Source organism: Phoenix dactylifera, chromosome 18, assembly GCF_009389715.1.
Source record: "Phoenix dactylifera cultivar Barhee BC4 chromosome 18, palm_55x_up_171113_PBpolish2nd_filt_p, whole genome shotgun sequence".
Classification (NCBI taxonomy): domain Eukaryota; kingdom Viridiplantae; phylum Streptophyta; class Magnoliopsida; order Arecales; family Arecaceae; genus Phoenix; species Phoenix dactylifera.
In genome coordinates, this window is record NC_052409.1 from 7,747,615 (window position 1) to 7,774,818 (window position 27,204).

The window sequence follows — 27,204 nt, forward strand, 5'->3', positions numbered from 1 at the left end:
GGCAAATTTTGGCATGGTGACTAAATTACCGATGCTTCTTTCTAGCGTCAGCAAATTACAATCAGAAAAATCTCTTTTCCTTGTAGTGGATAAACTTGTCTGTACGTCCAATGTTATAATAGTATGCTAGAGTTGGTTTTTATAATTGATACAACTAAAGTTCATCTATGTTCATCGAGACTTGGAGCTCCAGCAACCTCCTTTTCATATCAGGGTCCATGTCATGTAACCTCCAATTGATTGTAGGGATTACACAAATATCAGCAAGGAAAACAGGTTCACAGCAGATTCCAGATCTGAATTTCTGAATATTGGTAGATAACGGATAGGAGAGCAGGGGAATAGCAAAGTTTTGCGAAGAATAGAGTGTGGAGAAGATGAGAGGGTTAGAGGAGGAAATAGGGAACTGTGGCTAGGTTTTTTGCGCACAATTCCTGCTCTCCAAAATAGTCAACTAACTCTCCTTTTCAATCTTTTTTAATCAGCCATGATCCTTTTAACAAGAAAAACCTATCCCCTATTCCTATTCCTATTCCTATTCCTACCAATTAATTATGATGTAATGGTTCAAAGGACCTTGTACACCTGAATAAATTTGAATATCTTAACATACATTATCCCCATATTCTTATCATTATCACTATAGTTTTTTTTGTTTTTTTTTTTATATACAACGACTGCTCACACCCTACGGATATAAAAACGGCCTATAAGATCAGAAAATAAAAGGTTACACAGGAGCTCCGGCATAGATACATGGTCTATCAAGATAAACCCTCCAGCATGGTGAGTAGCAAAGAGGGCAATCCCATCAACGGCACCGTTGGCCTCCTATAATATTTTTTTGATTGTTGCTCAAAGAAACTGTAGCTTTTTCTCAAACAGTGAAAACACACACTCTCACACAAAGTCCTTGGGGAATCCCCTTTTCTTTCCCTTGCTTTCCACTTCATTCTCAAGCAATACAAAGTAATACCCTTAAATGGGACCAAGACCATGCATAAACTGTCATTTACGTGTTTTTTTATATTAAAAAAAAGTTCCTTTGATTTACATGCAGGGGCGTCCACGAGACAAAATTCTGGATAACATCATTAGGTGAACCATCTCCAATCAGGACCGTTCACCCAACTGAAAATCTTCTCCATCAATTAACCCAATACCAGTGAAGTGGACGCGAAGCAACGAAGCACCATCATTTTATTATTCCCTTCAGCAAATGAAACTCCCCTCTCCCTCTCCCTCTCCCTCTCCCTCCCTCCGACGACCTCTCGACTTGTAATCATCAAAACAAAATAAAACCATTCCATTCCCCCTCCCTTCCACCACCTTAACACCTCCATCATCCCCCCCCTCTTCTCTCGCTCTCTCTCTCTCTCAAACACTTGCATCCATGTGGCAGTCTTAGTTGTTAGAGAGGAAGAACAGAACATGGAGAGAAGAGCAGTGGCGGCGAGAGCCGAGATCGACACAAGGCCGCCATTCCGGTCGGTGAAGGAAGCCGTTATACTCTTTGGCGAGAGGGTCTTAACAGGAGAGGACTATGTCAACAAGCTTAATGAGGTAGCCTCTTTCCAGCTCTCTCTCTTTTATTTTGCTCAAAAAAAAAAAAAAAAAAAGCAAATCTGTCTCTATTATGTATTTATCATATATGGATAGGTGACTTGTGACTCGAAGAATTAACCCAACTGCCGGATGCCAAAGCTATTTGGTGTGAATAATCGTGAAAATAGCAGGATATTGAGGATCAGTGTGGATGTATGTTTAGTCCTACATCGATTATGGGCCGAGTTCGCTCTGATACTATTTGTCACAACCCACCCAATACCTTAACCAAAAAGGCTAATAGAAGATATTATTTGGACTTCTTGATCTTCTATAAGTACTCAAGGTCTATTCGGTGAATAATCAATATGGGACTAAACACGCACCCGCATAGATCCTCACAGGAGCTTTGTTAAGTTTATGGAGGTCTTTGTATTAAACCTACTGGTCAACACAGGGGAAGCCCGCTAAGTTGGCTTCAAGGATAAGTTATTCCTAGCGTGCACTTTGGTGCATGGATAGGAATGGTGATGGGCAATTAAGCAAGGTATTACTAAAGGTTGATTCCAAGTTATTGGTTTTGCATTTGCTTTATGTAGCATTAGCAAGGTGATGAAAAAGCACGATTAACTTAGTCTTTGCATGGGTTACCTCTACGAACTTGGTCATTTTGCATTAGTCTATCATTGTTAATTGGAAGGGTGACGATGCATCAAATGCCCACCATGTAAGCATTATTATTATTATTGCTTATGTAAATAATATGACACATGAATAAGTAGATGGTCTTGATCCGATCACATGCAACACACATGGAATTCTGATTTAATGAAAGCATCAACATCTGATACACCAGATAGTTGACTTGAATTATTATTCGATTAGATATAATTATTATTTTCTCCCAAAAGAAGATAGGTCTTTCTTTAAGACTGATAAATAAATAGAACAGAGGAGATAAATTCGTCTCCATATCTTCCCCATTTAGAGAGTCTAGAGCAGAGGATAAAATTGGGAGGAGGAAAGAAGCCCAACTTGGAATGAGGGAGACGGAGTTGCTATAATGTCATTCTGTTTTGTATAACAATATGGATGAATCTACTTAAAAAACAAAAGGAATGAAAGAAAGAAAGAAAAAGAAAAGAGCATAGATGTAATCCCTTTCACCATTTAAGGGTAATCCACTTTCTCGAAAAAAGAGCGTCTCAAGCGAGAAAAAGAGTAGTTCCTCGATCAAGTCTCCTTATAGGTCATGATGAAAGAAGTAATACAAATTGGTTCACTATTTGGTTTAAAAGCATAGACCAAAAGCATAACACCATGAAGAAATTTATCATATTAACTCATATGATTGTTTAGTTATCTTGAGTTATGCTTCATGAAATCATTTTTTTTTTTGGTTAATAGATGCGATCTGCTGCAAGCTCAAACGAGCATAGCCCCTCACAAATCGGGTCCATGAAGGCTGAGTTAGAAGAAACAAAGAAAAACCTTGAGAAGGCACGTGAAGAAAGGCTTAGAAATGGCGAACTGCCTCTGTTCTCTCAGAGCAGAGCTCGAGATGACAAAGAACGAGCTCAAACAATTGAAAGCGAGGGAATCAGAGAAACGAGTTATAGAATTGGAGATTGAAGACCTCAAGTTTGTGGAGAGTACAACCAAAATTCAGGTGGAGAAACCGGTGATTAAAGAGGGAATGGAACTGCAAAAGAACAGGAGTGTTAAGTTTGCTGACCCACCAACCCTGGCTCAAGTTTTGGAAGAACAAGTTTTGGAAAGACAAATGTCTGTGGACAGTGCAACAGAACCAATGAAGAAGAGGAAGAAGAAAAAGGCCTTGATTCCTTTAATAGGAGTGATTTTCTCTAAGAAGAAAGGTTATCAAGAAGGTGCATCACCTAATGCTCATAGATCATAAATGTGGGGCATGGGCTTTGAAGCTCCATGCTTGTGCTCAAACAATTAAGGCAATTTTTCACATTGGTTTTCCTTCCCTTTTATCTTCTATGTATTTTTCTTCAGTTTGCTCCATTCAGTGCCATATTTGGCTGTCTTACAATGTGATTGGAGGTGGTATTGTCATTCATCAGTGACTTTAATACATGATGTCGTGCATTACAAAGGTCCATTTCTCATTCATTCTTTCTTTCCATTCATCTAATAGTATTCATAGAAGTACTCTGGCTTAAATGATTCAGATGAACGGCATTAAGCTGCAAAGATTCTTCTAATTCAAGACGTATATATTTTACCAAAATATATGGAGCCGAACTATTTATTTAACCCAAACATATTCAAGCACATAATTTTTTTTGATCTCAGATGTAATTCAAAATTATAGATTTATAATGATGTCAAACTAAATCTTCAATATTCTGACCACTAAACCTTGTCTCACAACAAACTCATGCGAGCATGGTTTTAGTTTTGTATCCGTTATTCGCTGGGTAGATCATAGGTGCTTATATAAGATCAAAGAATCCAAAAAAAATATCTTCCGACTAGTTTTTTTGAATGAGGTCCTCAATTGTTACACTTGTTGTGACATGTTCAAGAACCTGAAGCAACTTAAGATAATCTAGGAGAATCACCGGACTCGATGTGGACCAGTTTGGCCACGATGAGTATTCAGAAGGATCACCAAACTCGATGTGGAATACTTTGGCCACTATGAGTATTTAGGAGAATTACCAAACTCGATATGGATCACTTTGGCCGCTACGAGTATCTAAGGGGATCACCAACTCGATGTGGAATACTTTGGCCACTACGAGTATTTAGGAGAATAACCAAACTCGATGTGGATCACTTTGGCTACTACGAGTATTTTAGGGGATCACCAAACTTGATGTCGAATATTTTGGCCACTACAAGTATTCAGGAGGACCACCAAATTCGATGTGGATCACTTTGTATACTATGAGCAGGGATGAACAGGGTTTAGAAGCGAGATCTGCCACATTGGAAAGCCAAGTCTCATGCCAAACTTTTGGAGGTCATAATTTGGTCGTACGATACCCGATTGAGATGAATTTTTTTTTTTTTGAAATTGGATATCTTTTTGAGATCTACAACTTTCGATCAATTTCCTAAGATGTTGAATCGGGTCGAAATTTTATTGTTTAGGCCCCGAAACGAACTAATCAAACTAAAAGTTTTCTTTTCTAGCAAGACTTAGACCGGACATAGCTCTCTATCCGAGAAGAATCAAACCGAACAACAGAAAGCAGAGTTGATGTAAAAATCGATAGCTATCTCCTCAAAAAAATTTAGCTTTCTCTAGAATATTTTTATTAATCATATTTATTTTAGGATATCTAGTTCTATTCGAATTAGGAGAAGAATCCAACTCAAATTGTAAAAGAGGAGACCTCACTAGAGGCTATGTATCTCAGTTTAAGAGATATGAAGGATCAATGAAAGAAAAAAAAACTTAATGCCCCACTTTCGAGAATCCTCTATCTTCTAATTTTCTTTTGAGACATTCGAATGGAGCGGATTGAAGAAAATCTTTCTTCTCTCCAATCGAATCATGAGATGGCTTGGTTGTGATGTGAATCAAAGGGACGATGATATGAACTGCATGAAATTCTTGGGACATCTGACTGTTTGTTGGCCCTTGGATTATATAGGAGTCTGACCTTTTGGAGCAAAGAGAGAAGAATCATGTATTGGCCACTCTTGAAGTTGGGTGCAACCATAAGCCTCACAATCTTGCCGTATTTGCTCACTTGAATCACAAAGCTATCCACATGCAACTTATGCATTGTCCCAGCAATGATCTATTAGATAGAATCTGATGTCCCTGCTTAGCTATAGAAAGCACAGTGGAGGTGCCATTTATTAATCAGTGGCCATATGCAGAAGAAATGGACTATTTAAGCTCTTCACTTGGAAGAATCAGAAACATGACCAATACGCCCAAATCATTGATGGTTGCTGTCCTTTTTTGCTGAACTAGGTGATTGTTATTAGCACATCACAGCTCGGCAACATCAGCTATTGTGGGAGTCAATGGAGTAAGAAGGTGGCCCAAGATTATAGGAGTGATAAGGTTGCAAGCTTTCCTCCAAACTGCCAATTGCTCTCATATAAATCCATCAAAGTGTCTTCAGCCATTAATTAGACTAGTCTAGCAATATTATGCAAGAGAAACAAAGTAGAGTGGGAATCTTTTTCCTCTGTTGGTCAAATAACTTATGGCTCTGCTGATTAATTAATGTGAAGACTAGATGACCACGAAAGCCTAACTAGTGAAAAGGCTCTTCTGCTGGGTAGGGAAGCTCGTCGGTTCTTAAAATCAATGTGCTCACACAGATGAATGGGTATTGTGATTTTCATAGGAAAGGGCAGAGCACACTTTCTGTTGTTTATCCCATATGAAGTACAGAAGCAACAACCTAGTTAGCCATTCAAGCCTCCACAACTTTACCATGCTATGGATCTATATCTAATTGAATCAATCGCAAACATCATGACTAGCCCGTGGTTAATCTCCAAGCAACGACGTTCGTTATTCCACATGAACCATAGATCATGTCGTGGTTAACCTCCAAAAGGATATGTGCAACGACGTTCGTTATTCCACATGGGCCATGAATCATGTTTGCTTTGATATCATTTCTGATGACCTAGGATCTCGTCGAAAAAATGCTAACCAATAAGGTATTATTTAGATTTCTTAATCTTTTATAAATATACCAAATCTTTCTAGCGCACAACTAATATGCACATATGGGAGTGCTTGTGTACATGTGTTGTAGAACATGTTGATTAGGGGATACCGTAGCACGGGCTCCTTGGAATTGATCACAGATCAATCATGTGAAATGTATGATTGGATTCTATTGAATTTAGTCCCTCAACCTAGTGAGGACACAAAAATTTACATGGAGAAAATATGTAAGGACCTATGCAGGTATGTATTTAGTTCGACATCAGTTATGCACTGTAGAGATTTTGATCCTTATACAAGATTAAAAAATTTAAATAATATCTTCTGACTATCTTTTTTAAAATGAGATATATATGATGCAACTATAGCAACTCGTTGCATTTCTATATAATTTCTTTCATATTTTTTTATTGATCATTTTTCTTTTTCTCTAATTAGTTTTCAATCAATTTGTGGATTAGGGCTTCCATTGCTTACACTTCTTTTATAGAGAACCATCTGTGGATTGCTATTTTTGGAGCCTATAGGTTTATTTAGTGCACCTGAAACTTGGAACTTCTTAGATTTTTTTTTTGATACCCTGGCCTTGGGTAGGGACACCATAACTCTTCACCCATAGTGAGTGCCACAAAAATCACTCATCATTTAATTTTACATAACTTGCAGGACTTGAGTTTCTCATATTTCCACCAATCAGCTCAAATAAGGCAAGGAAAAATATTGGATTCACCAAATAATCTTTTGTGAGATTGGACAATATCTTCACTTATCATTTGATTTTACATAGCTTTTCTAGCTCGTAGATCCAAAATGACATTGTATTGGAAGTTTCTCCAATCCAAATTCAAACCGGTGGTTTTAAAATTCCCTTTATACTCCTGTATTTGTTGTTGCCCTTAGGTACCAATCCTACTTTATTTTGTCCCCAGTGATAGGTGAATATCCGGTGGGCCCGGGTGGGATGAGGCAGCGATGCCACGTACATAGCCCGGGTGGGATGAGGTAAAGACACCAAAAATTTCCACCTTTTCGAGGACAGGGCCGTTTCCAACAGGCTGTAATAATCTCATCTAAAAAAATTAGATAAAAAAAATGCTATTTAAAATTTTTGATCTTATTAAAATCTATTTAGTAAATAATCAATCTTGATTTATTCATGCAGATCTTCACATACTCCTTCCATTTAAGCTCTATGTCTTTACTAGGCTAAGAATCCAAATTTATTCAAATTCAATCACAAATATTATGACTAGTTTGTGATCAACTCAAATATATTTGTGATAGTATTCTCTAAAAAATTAGTCAGAAAATATTATTTGAAATTTTTAAATTGTATACCTATTCAAGTTCTCTCCTAAGAATAATTAATGTGAGACTAAACATGCACCTGTACAAGTTCTCACACACAGGTACAATGATATTTCCGCACTAGATCAAATAAAAATTGCTCCACACTTCTTTACTGTAACAACCGAGAACCTCACCCAAAATGACTAGCCGGAAGATATGATTTAGGTTTCTTGATCCTATATAAATATCCAAGATCTACTGAGCGAATAACCAATATGGGACTAAACATATGTCCGCATGGGTCCTCACATACTTCCCTCGTTTAAGCGTTGATGTTCTCATCAGACTAAGAGTTCAAATTCATTTAAATCTAATTACAAACACTACTATTGGCATGTGGTCAGCCCCAATAAATCCGTGTTATAGTGTCCTTTAGTCCATATAGGTTATAGGCCAGATCTGCTCTGATACCATTTGTAACAACCCAAGACCTCATCCAAAATTGCTAGCCGGAAGGTATGATTTAGGTTCCTTGATCCTATATAAGTACCCAAGATCTATCCAGTGAATAATCAATGTAGAACTAAATACATACTCCCACGGATCGTCACATCTATGATTCAATTCCCAAGGTCGAAGCATGCAACTATTTCCTGCGTGGTAAATAGATCCGAGGTAACCTCTTGAGAATATGACAGTACATGATGCTGCCTGCCAACTGTTTGATGAGTTACCTTCATGATGCCATCTCATGAGTCGCTTGGATTTTAGTTAGGAGAAAATGGCTCTGTTCTGAGCTCCGCTCCTTTCTTTTTCTTGTTTATAGAGGGGGAGAGAGAGGATTTTGAGCTGAGCTCTATAATCAGTGTTTGATGGATGTTGGGCTTGACAAGCCCTCATTTTTCCTGTAGTATCTTTTTAGCCCCTTTCACCTCCAATAGAATGTATGATTGTCCAACTTTTTTGCTTAAAAAAATTGGGAAGAGAACAAAGGAGTTCCTAAAATATATGAAAACTGTGTGATTTTTGACTTTCCCCACCTCCAAAAGTCAAGAGTTTGAAATCAAACAATAGTTCTGTAAACAGAAAGAAATCGAAAGAAAATAATTATACCTAAAACCAGATTTAGATGTGATGAAGTTTGATTCCAGTGGTGTCTTCCCTGTTATATCAAGAGGGAACAATCAACAAAAAAGGGGGGCTTGTGAAGAGATACGAGCAAATACTCATTGAAAGAGATGTGTTTTGGCGCCGAACAAAAAAAAAAAAAAGAAGTGAGGAGAACAAAATTGTTTTTTCCTATTGAAGAAGATGAAAAGTGACTAAAATCCAGTACAGACCAGTACTACATTAGGAGCAGAAGTTAAATTATAGAAGTGGAAAGCTGCCATCTTTTTCTTCTCAAGCTTGGCCGCAGAGACTGAGAAAGTCTCACCACCAAAAAAAAGACTGAGAAATTCTTCCCCAGGAGATGCCATGGGGCATGCATCAGATCACGTGGACCCCGCGGGATAGTAGTAGGGGTTGAGGGAGAGATCTAAGGAGGTCGCCTGGTGGGTGGCGCCGCCGCTGCCGCCATTGTGGTGGTGGCGGCCGTGCTGGTGGTTGCCGTAGACGTGGTGGTGGTCAGCAGGAAAGCGTTGGTTGTTGCTGGTAGTGGTGCTGTTGAAGTTGTTCAAATGAGAGCGAGTGACGAATTCCCCTTCTTGCTCCATTTCTTCTTCTTCTCCTTCTTCTTGTTTGATGGGAAAGAGTGGAAGGGTTTCGATCTCTCGAGTCACCATCGCAACTCCTGCTTCGTGCTCCGAGGGGGGGTAGTGGTACATCCATGGCATCTCAGTGTTCTCTAATCCCGTGCATCCCATGCTGCTCTCCATTCCTGACCCATCTCCTGCTCCAGACAGGCAACACTCCTGTTCTCGCAGGAAGGGAAATTAAGCCATGAAAGTATGAAATAAATTTAAATAAACATGTTGATATTCAAGAGCCAAGAGGCTTAATTCTGTCATGCTAGATTTCATGCTTCTTATCTTTGACGTGATATTATATGAATGAAGTATCTCTCAACTCTTTTGCATGAGTGCATATGAGAGTTTCAATTCTGAAACACATCCCTTTACGTAAAAGAGTGCAAGAGCTGTTAGGTTGTTTTCTTCACATAGAATGATGATTTTATCGTTACGAGCACTACTTTTTATTCAATTTCCATTATTTCACGTAAGGGTGAAAATAAGTTCTACTAGACTTCGACAGGAGACATGCTAACTTGTGCAATGCTCCTCCAACTACTTGCTCTCCTAGATTAAAAGCTCAGAGATGGGTGGCACAGGATCTAAAACCTTTTGATAAGGACAAACAAAATAATGACTTACTCTAAAGCTCCTTTCCATGATCATGAAGTCTCCACAACCACTGCTTTCCATCTGCCCACAACCATACAACCCGGGAGAAGAACAGGGAGTAGGAAAACCTGCACCACCGCAGCACCAACGCCCAGTAGGCCAAAACAAATTAAGGAAACCCAGAAAAGACACTGAACAAAATTAGAGGAGGAGAAAGGAGGAAAGTTTACTACTAAACAGATACATCTGAAATGGAGTGAGTTTAGTTACCGCACCGGGAGACACAGTGGTGATGGCGCTGTTGCTGGGTGGGCTGGCGGTGCTGGAAACGCCCACAGCGAGCCTTTTCCTGTGCCTCTCCCGGGCCTTGTGGTTCTGGAACCAGTAGAAGACATTCTTGCCTTCGATCTTGCCGTACTTCCGGAGTGCCGCGGAGATCTTCTGGATCTCCTCGGCGGTCGGGGACCTGATCCCCATGTTGTAGTAAAGGTCCCTCAATATCCTTATCTGATCCGCAGTGGGGATCCACCTTGTGCCGGGCTGCCTGCCGAGGAAGCTACTCTTATTCCCTCCGACGCTATCACCAACCACAATGCTGGTGTTGCTCTCCACAGGCTGCTGTTCTTGGTACTGGAGGTGTTCCATGAAACCAAAAACTAAGAACAACGAGAGACAGAGAGAGAGGAAGGGAGGGAGAGAGAATGAAGTGGTGGACCAAGGGGGGTCGAATGAAGGGAGAGGGGGATGGAGTGGTGCAAGTATTTGAAGGGGCGGGGGGGAGGGTTGCTAGGAGATTTTGAGAGTATCAGGTGGATATCTTTGAGAGGGGGACTGAAGTTGACAGATGGGAGCTAAAAGCCAAAACAGGGTGTAAAAATATAGGGTCCAGAAGGAATCGCTTGGGCGAAAAGGCATCCAAACGAAGCAGCCTAAGACAGGCAAACACACACACACACACACACACACACACACACACAGAGGGAGGGGGTGAGGGAGAGAGAGATAGAATTATGGATAATTTTTCATGACACAGGAGGAAAAGGGAGTGACTTTAGAATGAAAGAGTGGGAGAAGAGCAAAGATGAGTGGCTGTAGTCAGTAGTAGTGTCTGTTATTGCAATCCCAGTGTTTCCAAGGGAATATATCTCTATTTGTATTGGTTCACTGACTAATCCTTAATGCTCAGTGGTATTATTTAGTGTTTGGGATTCATTAGTCTTTGGGATTTCTCTGGAATATAGAATGGGCCAAAGTAGTCTGTTCATTCAAGTATAGCATGCGGTCATACATGTGAGGCCCAACAATTTCGCATCAAAAGATTCGTTTTAGAGTCTGGACATATGAAGCATGTCTCTCCAAATTCTGCATATGCATTTTGGGTGGAAAATAAAATCGGAGAGAGATGTGAGCGGTGCGTGCGGCGCGCATATACGAACTCCGAAACCGGATAATATATGACAGGAAAGCCTCGTGTTCCTTCCTCATGTAGCCCCCACGTGGATACTGGATGCCGCACGTGCCCCATGAAGACAGGAACGTGACAAGCCCACGAAGGCAGGGGCATGACAATATACGTAACTCGTCGCTTTATTGGCAACAAGAAACATTCCAAAGTCATCTTTGCAAGTATATTTAGCCTACTTGGATTCATCACAGGCTCCACAAATTGGTTATGTTATTACTGTAATGGCATCCAGCAGATGCTACTGAAGTTACAGTATATATTGACACGTTAGTCTATCTCTTTTCTTCATTCCCCATTCAAGTACACAAGTGGTATTCTAACCACACAAAAAAAAGTACAGAAGTGGTACGTCTGAAACCAGAAGATCTAATCTTTGTGATCATATTAATACGTTCAAATGCTGGAAAGAAAAAACCGTAGAAAACTTTGTAGCTGTTCTCTTTTTTTGACTGAAAAGGGGAACCCCAGGCCCACGGTACTTGAGAGTACTGATGTGTTTTTGCATTGATGGAGGGTGGATTTTGGAGAGCCTCCCCCCTGTTCATGAAAACCTCATCATTTTGGACCTTTCCCCCTGCATCCCTCTTTGTGCCCTAAGAACTCGCGGCTGACGCTTGCATGACTCATGACTCATGTGAGTGTCCCCTAAAACTTCTGAACCTGGGTCATCAGGGCTCTAATATTCTAAAGATAAGACAAGGCTCAATCTCTTCCACACACACCGACTTATGTGAGTCTTCCCTAAAACTTCTAAACCTAGGTCATTAAGGCTCTAGGTATTCTAAGACAAGGAAAGGCTCAATCTCTTCCGCACATGAACCCACATGCGCACATGCACGTGCGCATTCACACACATGCACACGCATGCATACACACAAAAAAAATATTAAACTATATTTTACGAAAAAGAAACATTAGTCGAACAAGATCCACTAGCTCAGTAAATCAATCTTGCTACACATGAAAAAAAAATAAACTATATTTTATTGAGGAGGAACTATCAGTCGAACAAGATCCACTAGCTCAACAAATCAATCCAAGGACAAACTAACATGCACAGAGATGGATAAAAAAAATAGAAGAAAAAAAAAGAAGCAATACAAATATGTTTGTGCATCTTGGTTTACGGTTGGATTGATCCATCAGCTCAACGGTGGATCTAATCTAATTAAAAATTTTACTCCGATTGAGCCAAGACGTATGTCTATTCCTCTAATGGGAACAAAAATTAACAAAGGGTGGTTCAAAAGGACCTTTTTGTAAAGTTTTTTTTAATGATGAGTGTCTTGGTAAATCTACTGGGTGGATGGTGGGAGGGGGTAGTTTATCATCCATTACAAGTGCTCTCTCAGTGGGGGCAACCAATCACCAATCATGCATCAGAAGGAGTCTCTCACAATCAATCTTTCATCAGTGTTTGAGATTTACTCTGAAACTCCAATTGCAGAATGCAAGAGAAGACAATTTCTTTCACCAAAATATGGTCCTAACTTCATCTGGTCCATGGAAGTGCTTGTGATACTGTAAGATGGGTGCTCCATAAGCAATGTATTAATTTGGTATACATAAACATCCCACCTCAATCCTAATATAATAAAACTTCACAAAAAGATCTTTTAGCATGTATATATATTTAAAGTATTCAAAGATAACGACTCAAAAGATTATTGTTATAGTCAAGATTAGAGTAGATTCCCTTTCAGATGACATTGATACTCAAATCTCCCAGCACAAGTTCCTGCCGTGCTACTGCGGCTCCCTCATTCCCCTTTTCCGCCAACTCTGACGCAAACCCCAAAACACCAGTAAACTGTCTCCCTCTCTCGCATCCATGTCTTTCTTTTTATGATAGTAGTTTGAATGCATGCTGTTTGCTTCTGAGCACAGAACTGAGCCTCCCAGAGTGCAAGTTTACGGATTTGTGGGTGTACTTTTGCCTGATATTGACACGGCTATCATGAGATTTTCCTTTCCCTATCATGCGAACGCGACGCACTGATCTCTCTCTCTCTCTGTCTCTCTGTCTCTCTCTCTCTCTCGCCGTAGGACCCTATATCTAATGCCTTATATAGGAGAGCCTTCGCTAGGGAGCAGCTCCCAGGGGTGGTACAAAAACGCCTCCTTTTCTTCGGGTAATGATCCACTGCTGATGTTCGCACAGGAGATCCGAAGAGATTACACAAAGATATGTTGGAAGATTGTCTGATCTATCTGAAGCATCCAGGCAACGCTCTAGTTTTGACCGCCCCTCCGCTTCCACTTTCCTTCTTTCGTAAATAAAAGAAAAGAAAAGAAACTTAGAGAAGAGGGGAGACTAGATTTGTGATCATATGCAGATTCCAGATTGGTGACACTTCCATCCCTGAAGTTGAGTTTAGAGTCGCATTAAAAAGCATTATCTACGCACGGCTCACGTTAAGGGCGGACCGGATTCACTTGAAAGAGATCTCGACAATGATGATTAGATGGATCCAAGGTCATGCTAGCAGGACTGACGACGGGCATCTATTGTTACAGCCTTACAGGATGTTCACAACCAATTAAGAAAATGTGTGGCCATCCAGGTCACCCATGTATATCGTGAAGTAAACAGAGCTGGTGATTAGGTTGCATCATTTGTTGCACAACTCTTTAGTACCTAGAGTTGCAATGGCTACGAGACTTCACCATTCCATCTCCGCCCCTTTATCTTTTTTGACTTTTTTGGATGTATCCATATTGTATGATATATCTAGTTTACCAAAAAGAAAAAAAAAAGGGAAATGTTTTCTTTTCTCTTTTTCTTGTGGGCATACAATTGATTGGAAAAGAGATGGCATGATGCCTAGATCGCAACAAAAGATAACGTACAACCTGCATTTTGAGGAGATTCAAAGTGTTTGATAAATTGAAGAGGGAGGGCTTGCTTGGATTGCTTGTAATCTTATGTGTCTGTAGGGATCTTCAAGTTGTATACACGGGGCTTAAACGCAGGTCTTGACTTATTGTAGTTGAGCTAGTCGATTGGCTCTCTCTAAGTACTAGCAATCATGCATTGTCTTGAAATGTACAGTTAGAGTTAGTAATTTACTCTTACCTCATAGATACTTGATATGATCTTAGCGAGGCGGACTTTTCTAGACCCACAGTAGATTCGGGCAGATTTTATATCCACCTTGAACCCAATCTGAATATATATAACTTTTCATTAATTTCCTCCTCGAAGCAAAGAAAAATGGATTAGTATGAAAAAAAAAAATATACCTTTTTCTAATCCAATCCATCCAATTCATTCCATGCAAATACGAGATGGATACAAGTAATGGCTTACTTGACATGTTACCATCTTCACATACTGTCTAAGGGTGCCCCATTTATGTGGTACTCTTTTCATACTGTCGGTCACTCTCCATTGTAATGAGAGGGTGGTTTTTTTTATTGACTAGCTCAAGAGCTGAGTTATTTTCAGGCATTACATGTGTTTTAGGAGGCGAACAGCGCAGTAAACCGGATCACTTCTTTTATTGCCTAGCACTCCGGAGAGATCATCTGAATATCTGTAGGAGACATACCCCTTCTCTTTTACTCTTTGCTTTCTTTTGATTTGGTAGGATGTACTCACGTTAGAGCTATATGAATTGCCATTTCACAAAAAAAAAAGAAAAAAAAGAAAAAAAAAAAGAAAAAAGAGGGTGGTTTTTTTCGTTGAGTTAGTATAAGAATCACACAGGCTCCTTCATGAGAGCAGGAAGAGGAGAGTGGTAACTTGAAAGAAAAAAAAAAAGAAACAAAAAAGTTATACTAAGTTTACTTTCCCAAATAACATGCTTCTAATATGAGACTACTTCGTTCATGTCGTACCATGCCACTAAATTTCACACACACATTGATACTCATCCTATTCCATAGTTCTGACTGAAATTAACTCTTCTAATGCCACTAAATTTTGTATAATTCTCTAACGCTTAAAACACCAAGCTTTGTTCCTCCTTTTTGTAATTCTTGTTCAATAACTTAAAAAGTGAAGAGCGCAGCTTATTCTATTTCAAGAGGACCAGGTATATCTAACAGTTGGAACAAATTTTGAAAGGATATATCCATGTACTCAATGAATTTGGTGATAATTCAAATTCTATAACAAAGATGAAATTATCCTCTCACTTTTTGTGTATGTTTTTAAAATGGATAAGAGCAAAAATATGAGCATTTGGCAGGATGTCTTCCATTTGAAAATTTGCCTCTATTCATTCCGGCTACAAAATGAGGAATTTTGCAGGAAAATCCATATCAAAAAATGAATAATAATAAAAGTAAAATAATCTAGGAATGGCAAAGTACAGGTATAATTTAGATCTGAACTTCATATACTTAAAAGGATACTAAAGAGGTCTTGAAAAATGAAACTGCACCTAATACACATATATTAAGCATTTATATGGATTCGAGTTTAGATTTGGTCAAATTGCCCGGTGCCTCGGTCCGACCTAACCCAAATTTGAGTCAGATTAGGATTTCGACCCAAACCCAGCCCACGATGTACCTAAAGTTGCCCAAGCTCAGTAGAATTTTGGGTTGGATTCTGTCCAAGCCCAGTTGAATTTTGAGTCGGATTTCTAAATTATTTCTATGGATCGGAATCTCATAGCACCTGAACATCACCTGCAATCATAATTTGAACAAAAAAACGAATAAATAAAATAAACGAACTATATTAATACCTCAAAAATGTTTCTTACACAGAAAAAAAGGGCTTTGTTAGGTTACTGATTCCAACGTTTGACACTGTTGGATTATTGGGCTCGTTTGGAGAATGCATCTAGTTTATGCATAAATATTTATGTCTCTATCTATTATCAATATATCTATAGTTTATTGTACTTTCTTAAATATGTCATACTTTCAGTGTAAAGGGTATAAAATTGGCTTCATTATTTATTTCTGGGAGATTGCAAATCCATATTTTGGTTGAATATTATTAATTTTTGGTGAACATAGCTTAATACTGGAATTGAGCTTAAATAGAGCTTAATTACTAGGTTCATTTAAGGTTCTTTATCGTATAGCTATCGATTGATTTATGCTGGAAATTAGTTTGATTCAAGCTTAAGCTCCGCTCGTATAACTAAACAAGCTAAACAGGAGCCAAGCTTAAACCTTTTTAATTTAATCTATGCCGAGTCTACCCATATGTGTTCAAGCTCAACTTGAGCTCAAGCGGACTTTGAACATTCACTAATTCGACCAAGCAAAGCCCGAACAACTTAATAATCGGCTCAACATGGTTCATTTCCTTGAAAGAAAGCTCCTAGAGCATCAAACAACCTACATTTGGATTTACTTCCAATCTTTCATCTTATCTTTTACCATTCTATTTGCTTCTTGGCCTACATGCTTTGTTTTTTCATAATTTATTCATAAAAGAAATTTAAAAAGAAAACTTTTGTAATTTTCTCAAGTCTCTCCCTTCAAAACTTACTTCTAAAAAGAGGTAATTTATCACTTTTGTTTTTCTTTTTCTAGAATTTTAGGCCGTATCGATCTGTTCATTAAGATAGGCTATGTTAAATTCAAACAAGTCAACTCTGTAGTCTTATGAGTTGTATTCATCAATATCCAATATCAATGTGATTAGAAGTACTAACCAGCATTGATTTTCTTTCTTTCTTTTTTAATAACTAGGCAGGGGAAATTCTACCATTCTAGCTGAAATTCAAATAAGGGTAAAACTCAAACCAGATCCTTGGTATTGACCCCTAAGAACTTTACCAATGTATTAGCATTTTTTTAATCGGACGACACCGTCACCATCATTGATAGTATAAACTTTACCTCTAATTGGTACTTTGAATCAACCTTCTTGTCCATTAATTTTATACAAGTGCAAATACTCAAAATGCTTTAGTTTCTAATTTAGTAGGTTTTACTAGTGGGAAATATGATTCAAAGTACTTGTGATGATTTTCCAAAAAGTATGTTAAATCTGATCTACCTACCAAGAGGAATAGCATATCAATGACTGGGCCATGGGCAGCATCTTCCTTGTATATGATTCTCCTAAAGAGTGCAGGACGTGAATCTATATACACTCATGGGTAACTAAATGATAGAATAAAAAAATCTTGATTGATACTATGTTAGTTTCTTAGCCCACAACTACGACTACCAAAAACATATTCAATATTATTTAACGAAGCTCATAGTTATGATTGCAATTTAACTTTGCTATTATACTACCTCCATCATTGTGCACCCTTTGAAGGGTAAATACAACTATCAATAAATTACATACAACCAAGATATAGATGAGGACATGATAAACCTACAAGATCTATTTGTGTGAAGGCCAATCATTTGTCCAGATATTTTTGGATATCCAATTAGTTGACACTAAATTAGCAATAATCCCACTTAATTAGTAGAATGGCTAGTATGATGAAACACCTTGAATCTCTCTCTGACCATGCTATCTGGAGTAGGCTTTAGTTTTGTTATATTTATATATATTAATGGTGCTTCCTTTTGAGAATAAGAAAAACAACTGATGGGCTGGCTGGACGAATTGCACAAGCATGACACTAGTTCTCGGATGATTGAGATATGAGAATGGAATAATGTAGTTTCTTTCTTTCTTCTTTTTTTTTTTTCTTTTCAAAACGGCAAATTATATAGCTCTAAAGTGAGTACATCCTGCCATATCACGATAAAGTAAAGAGTACAGATCTGAAGAAATATCTCCTATAGATGTCCAAAGGGACTCCCCGGAGTGCCGTGCGGCGAAGGAGGCGAACTGTTCGTCTCCCGAAATACGTGGGCTACCTGGAAGCCACCGAACTCCTGAGCCAGTCTCCGAATCTCTCTAATGAGGGGATAACCATCCCCATATCTATCCACACCTCGGATCTAATCAACCACTACAGAGGAATCCCCCTAAGAAGCACCCACTCGGCACCGAGGACTCTCTTCGCAAAAGACAATTCCTCCCATGTAGCTCGAAGCTCAGCCCCAACAACGTCTTGCGCTGACCCCCTACTGCCACCATCCTGCCCCAGGAATCTCTGATCACAAATCCAACCCCTCCAAATCCACCATCCACCAACATGCTCCGTCAAAATTCACTTTGAGATGACCAAGGGGTGGGGGCACCCAAGAAACGAGGGCGAACTTGGGCGCTGTAAAAGCAGGTAAAGTGCCCCAGATGTCCCTAGCCATCTCACTAGTGAATAACGCAGAGGCTGCAATAACCTCCCCATACTGTGATATAGCTCTGTCAACCACCATCCTCGGTGACATCCACCTACCCTCAAAAATGCCAGCATTCCTGTCCAACCAGATATGGTAAGCCAGATATGCTCTAAAAATACCCTCCTTCCAAAATCTGGGGCTCCGCAAGGATGCTCTCAATAAAATAATCAGGGCCTGAGCCGACTCCACCGACTGGGGCAAGGGAATCAGCGATCTACTCCAAATCTCTCTCGCCCTCGGACACTGCACAAGAACATGATCAATAGTCTCCTCTACCTCCGTGCACACCATGCAACACTGCGTGACCCGTACTCCTCGCCGAACTAGTACACTTCTGGTAGGTAGGCATCCCCATGCCCCCTTCCAGATGAACAGCGCCACACGCGGGTGAACCCGCATCCTCCAAATCCATCCTTCCTCTATCTGCCGTCTGGACTCCCTATTGAACAGGGGAAGAAGATCCCTAGCTCGTACCCGCGTCCGTCCCGACGGCCTCCACACTATCTTATCTGACTCCTCCCGAAAAGAAACTGGTAAAGCCAGAATCAACTCTGCCAGCTGCTCTCCGAAGGTCTCCCGAATCAGCCCCTCCCTCCACTGACCCCCAGTATGGTCAAATAAATCACAGACTCTGTATCCATCCAATCTCGCCGAGTCCACCAGGGTCGGCAAAAGACTGATCGGCTGCTCAGTCACCCATCTGTCCGCCAAAACATCGATCGACCGTCCATCCCCAATAGACCATGTAATCTCGGTATCAATTTATGCCTGATTGCTTCACATATAGTTCCTCGAACCGCATTTTCTAAATGAACAAGAGCCAATCTGAATTGATCCTATAACACCGGAAGCACCTGCACAACCCTGGCACACATCTCCCTCCAGACCGGCAAGTGGTGCCGTCCTGCCCGTATCCCCAAAATCAGGGCCCCATACTTGGCCCTCATTAATGAGGACCACAAACTGTCAGGCTCTAGCATGAATCTAGCTGCATGACGTGCCGCTAAAGCCTCCCGCCGCACCACCAAGGACTGCAATCCCAATCCTCTAGCCCTGGTCGGCTGGCACATCACCTCCCATGCAACCAGGTGTATACCACCTCTGCAACTACTCCCCCCCAGATAAAGTTCCTAAAGAGCTGCTCGATAGTCCTCAGGACCTCCACTGGGATAAGAGAGTTAGAGAGGAAGTAAGTCGGAATCGCCGAGAGTACTGACCGAACCAAAGTGATCCTCCCCATCATCGACAGTGTGTGCCTCTGCCAGCCCTCCAGTCTCTGTCTGATACTAAGCTCCAGAAAGGTAAAGTCCCTACTGCGAAGCCGCTGCCCTGAGAGCGGAATCCCCAAGTATGTCAATGTGCCCACCTGCTCCCCCACCCCCAGAATCTCCAAAATGGAGTGCTTCGCTAGCAATCTCGTCTTCGGACTAAAACATATTGCTGATTTGGACAAATTGACACACTGCCCTGACACTGCACAGTAGTCTCGTAGAATCCTGCAGATAACCTGTGCGGCCTGTGGAGTCGACCGGGCCAACAATAAACAATCATCAGCGAAAAGAATATGAGAGATCGACACCGCCCCCTCCGCCGACCTATAGGCCTCTAACTCCTGTGTGGAGACAGCATGTCTAAGAAGTCTGGAGAGCGCATCTGCGCACACAGTAAAGAGCAAAGGAGAAAGAGGGCAACCCTGGCGCAAACCTCCAGTAGACTCAAAGAAGCGGGATGGAGTACCGTTCACCAAGATGGCGAAAGAAGGACACCGCACACAACTCATCACCCAACTAATCCATATCTCGGGAAATCCAAACCCCTGCAGGGACTGCTGCAAAAAATCCCATCTCATTCTGTCATAAGCCCGCTCCATGTCGAGCTTAATCCCCATCAAGCTCCTCCTCATCGGAGCCCTACGAAGATCAAACATAAACTCCTGGGCAATAAGCACATTATCTGTAATACTCCGCCCTCCTAAGAAACCTCCCTGCTCCAGACTGATCAACCTCGAGAGAATGTCCCTCAATCTGACTGCAAGTATCTTCATCGTAGCCTTGTACAAAGTCGAGCACAGACTAATTGGCTGAAAATGTCCCGACTCAGTAGCATCCCGTCATTTCGGTATCAATGTGATAAATGTCCTCTGCCAATCCCTCGACATCGTAGCTGTACTAAAAAACTGCTGTATAGCCTCTGTCACCTCCTGTCCCACAATCGACTAGTACCTCCTGAAAAACACCGGAGGAAAACCATCCGGCCCCGGTGCCTTATCCCCTTCAAGAGACCAAACTGTCTCCCTAATCTCCCCCTCTGACACCGGCCTGATCAGTGCTACAGTCTCCTCCTCCGACACCCGGATCTGAGGCATCGGAATCTCCACTAGGCTCCCATCCCTTGTCTGCTCTGTCCATCTAGCTCTGAAGAAGCTCTCCACAATCCTCTGAATCGTATCCGGGTCCTCCGTCAACTGCCCATCCTCACCCCTAATAGCTCTGATCCTATTCTGATGCCTCCTAATCACTGTAGCCTGATGAAAGAATCTGGTGTTCCGATCACCTTCCTGAATCCACTGAACCCTCGACTTCTGTCTCCAAAAAATCTCCTGCTGTCTAAGGAGCGAATCATGTAGAGCCAAGTGTGACCTGAGCTCCTCCAATTCTCCCTCCGATAAGCCTCCACTCTGCACCTCCTGAGACTGTAAACTAGAAATAACCTCCTCCAAACCCTCAATCCTTCTGAGAATATTTCCCACCTCCTCACGGTTCCACCTCCTCAACCGTCTAGAAGTCAACTCTAACCTCCGGGATACACGGTACATGGCATCTCCCCTGACGGGCATACTCCACGCCTCCCTAACCATCTCCCCAGACCGTGGGTAGCAAAACCAGAGCTTCTCAAATCTAAAAGGGGGGCGAGCAGGAGTAAATGTCTCCGTACTCACTAGTAATGGACAATGGTCCGATGCAATTCTCGGCAAGTGTCTAAAGTGATAATCTGGAAAGCACTGAACCCATCCTGCCATCGCACAGACTCTATCCAGTCTCTCCCAAACTCGGGCCTGCCCCTGTTGATTATCCTCGGGCCAGAATAGCCCAAGTCAACCAATCCATTCGAGTCAAGGAAATCCTGAAACTCCTTGAATTTCCTTTTAAAGGTAAAGGGATTACCACCCATCTTCTCCTAAGAATTGGTAATGCATATGAAGTCCCCTGCTACTAACATCGGTTGGCCCTGGCTGATCAATTGAGATGCCTCCTCCCACAAAATCCTCCTCTCCCTATAGTCTATACTAGCATACACTGCTGCAAAGACCCATGGACTCCGGTTGCCTTCTGAGATGACCAAGATTACCTCTTGAGTACACACATTGAAAATGTCAATTCTATAATCACTCTGAGCCCAAGTGACAATGATACCTCCCGACAGACCTTGAGAATCCACAGCATAAAATTCCCATGACCTCCGCACCGCCCTCCTTGCCTTCTCTAAGCTTCTTCCAGATAACCGAGTCTCCAATAAAACACATATGTTCGGGTTGTGCTGAAGCACCAACCTGCGAAAAGCCGGGGCAAAGGAAGATTTTTCCGCACCACGGCAATTCCAAAGGAGTACCTTCATAAATCACTTGAAGGATTGGCATGGCCCAGCTCCCCGGGACCACACCTACAATATTCCTCCAAATTCACCTCACATGCACTCACCTCCTCAGTAGTCGGTACTCCCTTTACTGAAGCCAGTAGTTGGACCAAGACCTTATTGTGAGCTTCACTGTTAGCCTATGCCAAATGGCACGCTGTGACTACAGTCTCCCCAGCAGCCTCAGGCCCCCTCTGATGCCCTCCCTCATCCATGGCAGAAGTGGAATCCCCGGATAGCATCATATCCCCATCGCTAGCTGTAGCATTGTGGCTCTGTACCAAATGGCATGGCACACCGTTCAACAGTTGAGGAGATTCAGAAGGGGGGAAAACACAGTGACTGGCACCGGCGCTTGCAGCACCCCCAGCCGTGTCATTCCCCTCCACCGCCGTTCCGCCGCTGGCTTCCGACGCCGCCGCCACAGCCCCTAGCTCCGACAAGGAAGCCGCCGCCGATACCACCCGGATCAGCCGAGCCTTACCCAAATCCTTCACCCCCCCCCCCCCGGCGAACGACGGTTGGCCGACACCTCGGCACACCAACTCTGCCCGGGGCGGTCTACCACGTCTCGCCGACAGTGGCGGAGGGGATCTCTTACTCCTCCGGCGATCACCCCCCACCGTCCTCCTCGGCGCCACCGATGATCCTGGAATACTCCCCACCGAGCGAGCAGGTCCTAGCACCGTCGGATTCAGCTTGGTTGGGCTCCTCGACCGCTTCCATGGGCTGAGGCCCGGTCCACTCGCACGCCCCGCGAATGTAATCTTGGGCCCCTCATCGACCCGGCCCGAAATTGATTTGAGCCCACCCAAGTCCGGCCTGGTACTCGAGTCAATGCCCAACTCGGTGCAATTGGCTCAGACCCCCCCCCCCCCCCCCCCCCCCCGAGTGTGCCCGCTCCGGCAATCGCCACATCCTTCTCCGGCGTTTTCCTCCGGGCGACCTTCGATGGTTTCTGCCAGCCCTCAAGGTCAATCGGAGAGACACTTGTCGTCGGCTTGTCACCCTTTGAACCCGGACCTGTATGTGGAGGTGTCGATGCCGAATCCTGGCTCACCACAGACTCGGCCGTCACCTTCTTCCTCATGGCCGGCTTGGCTGCCCGCTGCTACCAAATCCGACTCGTCACCATCCAGGGGCCGAATACCGGTTGCTCCTCCCTCTGCATCCACTTGCTCCGGGGCGGCTCCCTCGGCTGACATTTTCCCCTTCCGACGCCTCTCCGCTTCCTCCGCCTCCATTGTCACTGGGATGGACATTCTACAATCCATCCCCACATGGCCAATTCTCCCATAGTTGGAGCACGGAGCAGGCAAGTTCTCATAAACAAACCCCTGCCAGAATCTCGCCTCACTCCCATTCGATCGTCCCATCACGAAGGTTCCCGGTTTGAGAGGGGTTGAGCAATCCACCTCCACCTTCACCCTGGCATAGCCAAACCGTCGTCCCTTCTCCGTGATGCCATCCACCGCTAGCGGGTTGCCCGCCGCTGCTGCAATCCGAAGAATGGTGGTTGGCTTCCAATAATATAGTTTCCGTTACCTTGAATTTTAAGGACTTTTATTACTATGATACTACTAGTAGGAAGTAAGTAATAAAAGAAAATAAATTGTGGGGATTTAACAAGAATGAACATAAAATTTGTTGGAAAATAAACTATCATTGACATAAAGAACAACATAAATTTGGTCTTCATTATACCGAAAAGGGAGCCCTAAACTACTATACAATACGACATCCATAGGGTGGCTTTTATTAATCGTTTGGATAGGTGCCACTCTCTAGTTTTGGCTTTTGTCCTCACAGATTTGGCCCATGTAGGCTATTTTAATCTATTGTTGTGCATGGTACCATGTATTCTACTATTCCCATATTCTAGATATTGCTTTCACTCATGTTCTGGGTAGTGGTAATTGTTGACCAACCACTTTTTTAAGGTTTCACTCTACTAAGGCCTCATTTGGCAGAGTTTTGGTGGGTCAGAAAACACTTTCTGACCCTCCAAAAGTAATTTTAGATGGAATATGGGTGTTTGATAAAAAAATCGAAAAAAGCTTTCTGGTAAAGCTAAAATAGCCTTTTAGGAGAAGCTCCAAAATAAAGCTTCTTTTTTTTTTTTTTTTTTTTTTTGCTTAAAACGGGTTATTCAGACAACGCGTGTCCGAATACACCCAAGAACATCAAAATACAAAATCTCACGTAGTGCCAATGGCAGCTCCCGCTCTCCTGCCCACAGGGCGTATCCCGAATGGTGTGCTGCATATGCAGCTACCCAGTCAGCCGCCCCGTTGGCCTCCCTAAATACATGCTTAGCCTCAAAGGCCACACCATCCCTCACCATCATCCTAATATCCCGAATCAAAGGATGGCCAGTGCTCTCACGCCGAATCCACCCAATGACAGTGGATGAGTCGCCCTCCAAGATGATCGAGCTAGCCCGCAGTACCCGCCGCGCATGGCAAAGGCTGGCCCAGACAGCTCGCAACTCCGCCTCTGGCACTGATATGTCGAAGAGCCGGCAACCGCCCGCTGCCACTACCCTAGAGTGAGGGTCTCGTATGACGAAGCCTGCACCGCCTCGTGTACCACTATCTAGTACTGAACCATCAAAATTAACCTTGAGAAAACTCGGGGGTGGGGGCTCCCAGGTGAAGAACACCGTCCGAAGAGCTGCCTGAGCAGAGAAAGAACCCCAGGTGTCCCGAGCTATCAAGGCCGTATCTGAAGGGCTGGTAGGTCTGGAATCCATCGCCAGTACTCGAGCAGACTCCGCAACAAACCTCGGCGACATCCTACGCTCACCAAAAGTGCGAGCGTTCCTTGCCAACCAGATCTGGTGGGCGGTGCAAGTCGCTCGGATGGCCTCCTGACATGTCCGGGGACTGGCCAGCCTTCTTTGGAAAATCACTTTAGCATGCATTGAAAAGCTGTTTTGATTTATAAAAATTTTTTTTTTATCAAAATACTCATGATAAAATATTATAATTACAGAAAATGTCCCTTTTGCAAGTATGATTGTATGCCTCCATACTTTTTTCCAAAAATTAGTTCCTAAAAATATTATATTAATAAAATATTAATATATAATGATAATAATTATAGATTTTATACTTTTATTATCGTATTATACTATAAATATAATATTATATTACAATATACCATAATACATTGATATGTTTTGTTATATAATATCAAATTGTGTTATATTATTACACTATAGTATATAATATTATATTACTATATTATAACAATATTACATTACATTACAGTAATATTATATTATATAATATATTTATGTATTAATACATATTATATTTTATTATGCTTTGTTGTATAATACTATGCAATATTCTTTATGGTCATTTTGTCATACCAAAATATATTCTTAGGTTGTTTAACAAAAACATATTAAAATTTCATAATACTTTAGAAATGTTGTTAGCAAACAACAAATAGCTTTTTATAAAAGTTCTACTTTTGAAAGCTTTACTGCCAATAGCTCTGTTAAACGGACCCTAAGCTTTTTGTCCTAGTCCTATAATTTTTATTCTCTCGATTTACACCCAGATGGTCTCTTTAAGAATCAAACCTCGTTTTAGTACTCAGTTTGCATCTTGTACTCAGCTTATTCCTTGACACTCGATCTAAGATTGACACCATTCTAGCATATCTTATTATTCAGCTTGCATAAGATGTTTCTTTTGAAGATCTACTACTATTCAACTTGTACAAGATATCTTTTTGAAGACTTGCAATTAGTTGATTTATGCTGGATAGCCTTCCAAGGCTTTCTATGAGTGGTCTACAAGTCGCATTCATCAATATGTATATGGTGCAAACATACAACCAATTTTAATGGCCAGTCATATACCCACAATATCCATCTTGTTAGGTTTGGTATATTAATTCTTTTGCAACCAAAAACAATATGATATTTTTGATTTGTAGAATTTTCTCACTTCTAGGATATGTAATTCTATTTTCTAGGATGAAAATTTGAACCCAATCTCATAGGTTTAAATATCAAATATCCAAATAAATCCTTGGGAAAATGTTTGCTAACTTCTCTTACTATAAATTGCCTACCATGTACTTGAAGGAGTATAGTTGCGAATTGGAGAGTTCATTTTGACAATCATAAATCTCCATGCCTATTAAATAAAAAAAAAGAGAAAAAACTCAATCTCTATCCAAAAATTAAAAAAATAAAAAAATTATAGAAAATATCCATAATTTTAATAATTAATCTAGATATGTTAAATGTTATCGAAATATGTTAAAAGTATCTAAATATGTTAGAAAACACTACGTATAGGGAATAATATGTGACGTCAACGAAATTAGTGGGAGGCCTAAAAAATGTTCACCTCTATTTTTTGAATTATTAAATACATTCCATGTAATAATTTATTTTTTTATTATACTTTAGAGAAATTACTTATTATTTTATTAAATAAATTTATATTTACATTTTTATTTTCATAAAAATTCAAAATAAATTCGAGTTTGATTGAGTCTTCTTAATTAATTTAAAAAAAATATTGACCATTTAGAGTCCACGCACATAGAGGAAAAAAAATTCAAATTTAGTGTTATTTTACAAAGTTATTAATTATTTTAGAAAGTCATTAGTTACAATTTTTTTCAAGAAAATATTCCTCCATTCATGTAGAGGTGGGCAACGGGCCGTGCCGGGCCGGCCCGGCCCAGGCCCCCCGGGCCCAAAAACTAAACGGGCCGTGCCTGGCACGGCCCGTCCAGCACGGAAGGCCAGCCCGGCCCGGCCCCAGGCCCCTCTATTGGTGGGCCGGGCCGGGCACGGCACGCCACGGGCCGTGCCTGGCACGGCCCGTCTGGAGAGGGGGGAGGAAAATAGCCGTTTCCAACGGCTATTTTCATGAAAATGACCCTTTTACCCCTCCCAACAGTCCAATAACGGCTGAATTGAGGGGTATTTTGGAAAAAATTTTTTTTTGAGCTTCTATAAATAGCCCATTCCTCCCTCATTCTCACCACACCAAACCTCTCAT

At 41.5% G+C, this 27,204-nt stretch overlaps 3 protein-coding genes across 3 annotated transcripts; 1 reads left to right on the forward strand and 2 right to left on the reverse strand.

Annotated features, from left to right (window-relative positions):
* The first annotated feature begins 1,243 nt into the window (after positions 1-1,243).
* Positions 1,244-3,684, forward strand: LOC103716351 (WEB family protein At1g75720-like). The gene is made up of 2 exons (XM_008804313.4): positions 1,244-1,563; positions 2,953-3,684. Exons 1-2 carry the CDS (start codon positions 1,432-1,434, stop codon positions 3,175-3,177), a joined length of 357 nt encoding a protein of 118 aa, XP_008802535.2. The 5' UTR covers positions 1,244-1,431; the 3' UTR covers positions 3,178-3,684.
* A 5,319-nt stretch (positions 3,685-9,003) lies between these two features.
* LOC103716352 (WUSCHEL-related homeobox 1-like) lies at positions 9,004-10,497 on the reverse strand. The gene is made up of 2 exons (XM_008804314.2): positions 10,123-10,497; positions 9,004-9,423 (listed from the first exon to the last, which is right to left on the reverse strand). The coding sequence occupies exons 1-2, from the start codon at positions 10,495-10,497 to the stop codon at positions 9,004-9,006; spliced, it is 795 nt and encodes a 264-aa protein (XP_008802536.2).
* Positions 10,498-20,753: 10,256 nt separating this feature from the next.
* LOC120104478 lies at positions 20,754-21,557 on the reverse strand. Its single transcript, XM_039115676.1, has one exon. It carries the CDS (start codon positions 21,555-21,557, stop codon positions 20,754-20,756), a length of 804 nt encoding a protein of 267 aa, XP_038971604.1.
* Positions 21,558-27,204: the final 5,647 nt, after the last annotated feature.